This window comes from Mustelus asterias, chromosome 1 (assembly GCF_964213995.1).
Source record: "Mustelus asterias chromosome 1, sMusAst1.hap1.1, whole genome shotgun sequence".
NCBI lineage: Eukaryota > Metazoa > Chordata > Chondrichthyes > Carcharhiniformes > Triakidae > Mustelus > Mustelus asterias.
The window spans coordinates 186,916,316-186,923,181 of record NC_135801.1 but is presented as its reverse complement, the minus strand read 5'-3'; the positions used below and the strand labels follow the sequence as shown (position 1 = coordinate 186,923,181).

The window sequence follows — 6,866 nt, the reverse complement described above, 5'->3', positions numbered from 1 at the left end:
GTAGACTAAGCCATTAAGGTGCACTCGAGTCGATTCAGCTGAGGATAGACTCGGGCCTGCTTGTGATCAACTGCCCAGATTAGCTGCTGCGATTGAGGCCAGCTTCACAATTCCCATCGAGTATCTGCTATACCTTTTCAGTCAGGCTGGTAAATATTAGAGATTTTTGTTACTCATTATCACTTAAACACTGATCTGTAAAAAGCTTGAGCGGTGTTGTCATGGCTGAAGTAAGAGGAGAGAGGAAAGGCACTTTTATTTTTGTTCTGTTTGCTGCACGCGCCGTGTCAGGTCATCAATCCGCACGTTTTTCAGGTACAGAAGGTGTTCAAGTCGGCGAACTTTTACCTGGAGTATCTGAAACACAACACCCAGGCTGCGTTTCAAACAGTGGTATTCACATCATCCCAGACCTCAGTTATAACATTAGAATAATGACCAAAAGCAAATTACTGCGGATGCTGGAATCTGAAACCAAAAGAGAAAACGCTGGAAAATCTCAGCAGGTCTGGCAGCATTTCAGCGCTTTGACAAAAGGTCATTTGGACTCGAAACGTCAGCTCTTTTCTCTTCTTACAGATGCTGCCAGATCTGCTGAGATTTTCCAGCATTTTCTCTTTTGGTATCAGAATAGTGACGACAGGCGGGGTTTTCCGCACATCCGCCTCCCGCGGTGTGTCTGCTGGTGGTGGAGGCGGCTCGACATTGGCCAACGGCAGGATCTGCCAGTCCCGCCGACCGTCAAAGGCGTTTTTTCTGACTCACCTGTCATGCTGCCGGGGGAACCTACAGTGGGTTGAGGAGAGTGGTGGTGTGTGGCAGTTGGCAGGACTGGAAAATCCCACTGCTGGGAAGGGCTGGAAAATCCTGTCCTGCACTTTAAAAAAAAAACTACTTCAAAGATGTCCAAAGATGTGCGGGTTAGGTGGATTGGCCATGCTAAATTGCCCCTGAGTGTCGGGGGATTAGTCGGGTAAATATGTGGGGTTATGGGGATAGGGCCTGGGTGGGATTGTTGTCGGTGCAGGCTCGATGGGCCAAATGGCTTCCTTCTGCACTGTAGGGATTCTAGGATTATCTGTAAAACACTTTCAGATGATGAAGAAATCCTCAGACCTTACCTTCACTGGAGAAGACTGAAGAGGACATGTGAAATAGAACAATGAAAAAGAGTCCGCTTACTGGATGAATTTTAATAAAGTCAAGCAAAAAAGACTTGCATTTATAGGGCACAGTTTAGCCCCCCCCCACAAAATACTTTACAGCCAATAAATTTTTCAAAGTGCATATACTATTAGAATAAAGAATATCGTCAGGTAAGCAAGTTATTTGTAAATAATTGTGAAAATAAGCACCAGTATGTAGGATTATAGCAGTTCCAGAAGGCTGCCCACACCAGTTGTTTTTCAGGGTAGGACAATGATATCTACCTTAGCAATGTCACCCACGTCCCCTGAAGCAATAATAATAAAAGTAAGAGTTGTATTCCTTAAGTTTATGCGATGCCTGGTGAATGATGAGGATAAGTTCAATGGACACGGAATAAGACCAGAAACTGCTGGAAACACTCAGCAGGTCAGGCAACATCTGTGGAGAGAGAAACTGTGTAATGTTTCAGGCCGCACTTCGTCAGAACAGGAAAACCATTCTGTCAAGAGGCTATTAACCTGAAACATGAACTCTATCCCTCTCTGCACAGAGGCCGCCTGTGTATTTCCAGCTTGTTCTACTGTCATTTCAGATTTCCAGCAACTGCAGCATTTTGATTTTGCAAACACTGCACTTGTATTTCCATGTGTCTCGAAGATTAAGGAGTGACTTAATAAGATGATTAAAATGGAGTTGTTTGGCTGGATGGACAGAACCAATTTCCTCCGGGAGAAACAAGCGAGCATTAAACTTACAATTAGAATGAATTTGGAACACCCACCCTCAAAAACAAATTGTTGAGGCTGTATTGAAAATTTCAACAGTGAGGTTGAGAGATTTTTGTCAGACAAGAGTTTTAGGGGTTGAAGAATCGAGGTGGATAAATGGAGTTAATGTACAGAACAAGGAAATGCAGAAATTCACCAAAGATCCTGAGACAGCACCTTCCAAATCCACGACCACTTCCATATAGAAGGACAAGGGCAGAAGATAGCAAGAAGTGATATAAGATCAGAAGGCATAGAATCTCGTGGGTAGAGTTGAGGAATTGCAAAGGTAAAAAGACTCTGATGGGGGTTATGTACAGGTTCCCTAGCAGGATGTGGGGCAGAAAATAAATCAGGAGATAGAAAAGGCAACATTACAATAATCATGGGGGACTTCAATATGCAGGTGGACTGGGAAAATCAGGTAGGTAGTGGATCCCATGAAAAGGAATTTGTGGAATGTCTAAGAGATGGTTTTTTGGAGCTGCTTGTGACAGAGCCTAATAGAGAACAGGCAATTCTGGATTTGGTGATGTGTAATGAGGCAAACTTGATTTGGAACTTAAGGTGAAGGAACCCTTAGGGAGCAGTGACCACAATAAGATAGACTTTACCCTGCAGTTTGAGAGGGAGAAGCTGGAATCAGATGTAACAGCGTTACAATTAAATAAAGGTAACTACAAAGACATGAGGAAGGAGCTGGCCAGAGTTGATTGGAAAGGGAGCCTAGCAGGGAAGACAGTGGAACAGCAGTGGCAGGAGTTTTTGAGGGTTATTTGGGAGGCACAACAGAAATTCACCCCAATGAGGAGGAAACAGGGGAGGACGAGGCATCCATGGCTGACGAGGAAAGTCAAGGACAGCATAAAAGCAAAATAAAAAGCATACAAAGTGGCGAGGATTAGTGGGAAGCCAGAGGATTGGGAAGCCTTTAAAAGTGAGCAGAGGACAACTAAAAAAGCAATAAGGGGGAGAAGATGAAATATGAGTGTAAGCTAGCTAGTAAAATAAAAGATTATATATATATATATATATATATATATATATATATATATATAAAGAGCGATAATATAATATATAAAAGGTAGGAGATTAGCAAAAATAGACATTGGATCACTGGAAAATGAGGCTGGAGCAGTAAGAATAGGAAACAAAGAAATGGCAGAGGAACTGAATAGTTACTTTGCATCAGTCTTCACGGTGGAAGACACCAGTGGGATGCCTGAGCTCCAGGGGAATCAAGGGGCACAGATGAGTGCAGTGGCCATTACTAAGGAGAAGGTTCTGGGGAAACTGAAAGGTCTGAAGATGGATAAATCACCTGGACCGGATGGACTACACCCCAGGGTTCTAAAAGAGATAGTTGAGGAAATTGTTGAGGCATTGGTGATAATCTTTCAGGAATCACTGGAGGCAGGGAGGGGGTCGGAGGACTGGAAAGTAGCTAATGTAACACCGCTGTTTAAGAAGGGAGGGAGGCAGCAGATGGGAAATTATAGGGCGGTTAGCCTGACTTCGGTCATTGGCAAGATTTTAGAGTCCATTATTAAAGATGAGATCGCAGAGTACTTGGAAGTGCATGATAAAATAGGACTGAGCCAGCACGGCTTCGTCAAGGGGAGGTCATATCTGACAAATCTGTTAGAGTTCTTTGAGGATGTAACAAGGAAGTTAGATAAAGGAGAACCAGTGGATGTGATTTATTTAGATTTCCAGAAGGCCTTTTGACAATGTGCCGCATAGGAGACTGTTAAATAAGTTAAGTACCCGTGGTGTTAAGGGTAAGATCCTGACATGGATAGAGGATTGGCTGACTGGCAGAAGGCAGAGAGTGGGGATAAAGGGGTCTTTTTCAAGATGGCAGCCGGTGACCAGTGGTATTCCTCAGGGGTTGGTGCTGGTACCACAACTTTTCATAATATACATTAACGATTTGGAAGAAGGAACTGAAGGCACTGTTGTTAAGTTTGCAGATGATACAAAGATATGTAGAGGGACAGGTAGTATTGAGGAAGCAGGGGGGCTGCAGAAGGACTTGGACAGATTAGGAGAGTGAGCAAAGAAGTGGCAGATGGAATACAATGTGGAAAATGTGAGGTTATGCACTTTAGAAGGAGGAATGAAGGCATAGACTATTTTTAAAATGGGAAATGCTTAGGAAATCAGAAGCACAAGGGGACTTGGGAGTCCATGTTCAAAATTCTCTTAAGGTTAATGTGTAGGTTCAGTCGGCAGTTAGGAAGGCAAATGCAATGTTAGCATGCGTGTTGAGAGGGCTGGAATACAAGAGCAGGGATGTACTTCTGAGGCTGCATAAGGCTCAGGTCAGACCCCATTTGGAGTACTGTGAGCAGTTTTGGGCCCCGTATCTAAGGAAGGATGTGCTGGCCTTGGAAAGGGTCCAGAGGAGGTTCACAAGAATGATCCCTGGAATGAAGAGCTTGTCGTATGAGGAATGTTTGAGGACTCTGGGTCTGTACTTGTTGGAGTTTAGAAGGATGAGGGGGGACTTTATTGAAACTTGCAGGATACTGCGAGGCCTGGATAGAGTGGATGTGGAGAGGATGTTTCCACTAGTAGAAAAACTAGAACCAGAGGGCGCAACCTCAAGCTAAAGGGACGATCATTTAAAACAGAGATGAGGAGGAATTTCTTCAGCCAGAGATTGGTGAATCTGTGGAACTCTTAGGCCAGGTCATTGAGTGTCTTTAACACAGGAGTAGATAGGTTCTTGATCAATAAGTGGATCGAGGCTTACGGGCAGAAGGCAGGCGGATGGGGATGAGAATCCTATCAGCCATGTTTGAATGGTGGAGCAGACCTGATGGGTTGAATGGCCTAATTCTGCTCTTGTATCTTATGGTCTGAACATTTCAGTGCTGGACTTTCACAAGTGCCAGATCTTGCAGATGAGATGTAAAACTAGCCCTATTTTCACTCTCAGATGTGTGCGATTTGAATAAGATATAGGAAAATATCAGCCATGATTGAATGACTCGATGGGCTGAGTGGCCTAATTCTGCTCCTATGACTTATGGTCTAAGATACATGGGAACACTGGCAAGCTCCCCTCCAAGCCACTCACCATCCTTACTTGGAAATATATCACCGTTCCTTTGCAGTCGCTGAGTCAAAATCCTGGAATTCCCTCCCTAATGGCATTGGAGTCAACCCAAGCATGTGGACTGCCGAGCTTCATTCATTCCTGGCCAGCCAGCCAGCTGGTGTCGCTGGCTGGTCAGCATTCATTGCCCATCCGTAGTTGCCTGAGGACAGTTGAGAGTCAACTGCATTCCTGTGGCTCTGCTTCACATTAAGGCCAGACCAGGTAAGGACGGCTGATTTCCTTCCCTGAAGGATATTAGTGAACCAGATGGGTTTTTACAAAATCGACAATGGTTTCATGGTCATCAGGAGATTCTTAATTCTGGATATTTTTAACAGAATTCAAATTCCACCATCTGCGTGGCGGGATTCGAACCCGGGTCCCCAGAACATTAGCTGAGACTCTGGATTAATAGTCTAGCAAAAATACCACTAGGCCATCACTTCCCCTTTCAAGAAGGCAGCTCACCACCACCTTCTCAAGGGCAACTAGGGACGGGCACTAAATGCTGGTCGAGCCAGCGACACCCATGTCTCATGATTGAATTTTTAAAATGGCTATTTAAGGGAAATAAACTTGCAGGACTACCAGAATAGAGAGGGGTCGTGGGACTGACTGGATTGCTCTACAGAGATCTGATATGCACTCAATGGGCCAAATGGTCTCCTTCTGTGTCGTAACAATGACTCTATCCTGCTAGCAACCACAATCTTTTTAAACGGCAGAACTAGGTCAAGGGGTTGAGTGGCCAACTCCTGTTCCTATATTCCTACCTGGATGGTTTCCTGAAAGGCCAGCAGTGCCTGTTCCTTCTCCTCCATCAAGATCCGTATCTCTGGGCTCAGTTGGCTTTTCTGTGCACATCCAAGTGGTGCTTTTGTTGGACTGGAAATAAGGACAGCATCCGAAAACGTTATTCATGACTGCACCAAGAACTGGTGTAGAAAATTAAATGGGATATTCAGCCAACAGATCCCTATCCTTTGACCATTTTTTTGAGTGGCACGGTCACCAAAGGGAATTTATTTGTTCTGGCGAGGTGACAAAGCTTATCCACCCTCTGGTTTCTTTGTCAATTAACTGAATTTTATAACCTCTGGTTACTGAGCCTGCTGCCAGCGGAGGCAGTTTCTCTCATTCACTCCATTAAAACCTTATTCTTCGCAAGATGGCCAAGCTAAGGACAAAGGAAATAGAAAAAATAGCTATGGTAGATGGTGTTATAATCCAGGTCAGAACGTCCAAGCTATGTTACGAAGTCAGCCTAGACCATAGGTTTTGCACTTTGAATTTGGCTACGATGGGCATGAGATGTTTCACTTCAGGTATGATTCAAATGATCCACTAGGGAGCTTTTATCAAACAAAGTTTAATTAAGTTAACACATAGAAAGAAAATTGGCAATAGCTTTTACCAATTACAAACAAGAAAAAAAGCAACCATGATATGGTATAAATCTTAACAGCCAAATGCACTGTCCCAACACAACAAACCTCCTTATAAACATACACCTGCCACAGATTTAGCACAGAAAATAAGAATGCTCATGTGGTTTTGCAGCTCAGCAATACTTGCTGTGAATTAGTCCTTTGGATAGAAATGAAACTCTGACTTCCCAGCCTGGTAACTTCCAGCAGACCTCGATCGAGGTAGGGATAAAGTCACTACCGGTCTCTAGCGTTTAGCCAATTAACCGCTTACAGCAAAGATTTCACTCCAGAAAGGCAAGAAAAAACTGCTTCCAACATAGCAGAATTTCTAATAACAAGGAGAGGGTCACAGGAATACTGCCTTTCAGTCTGGATTCCACACAGCTTCGAACTAAAACAGCAGTCAGCAGCCAA

At 44.0% G+C, this 6,866-nt stretch overlaps 1 protein-coding gene across 1 annotated transcript in view; it reads right to left on the bottom strand.

Moving 5' to 3' along the window:
* Window positions 1-255: 255 nt before the first annotated feature.
* LOC144500788 (sperm flagellar protein 1-like) overlaps window positions 256-6,866 on the bottom strand; it is a 77,858-nt gene continuing 71,247 nt past the window's right edge. The window contains exons 6-7 of the mRNA XM_078224243.1: window positions 5,796-5,907; window positions 256-357 (exon numbers count right to left, since the gene is read on the bottom strand). Of these exons, the coding sequence (XP_078080369.1) occupies window positions 256-357; window positions 5,796-5,907 (214 nt within the window). The remainder of the gene's footprint in view (window positions 358-5,795; window positions 5,908-6,866) is intronic.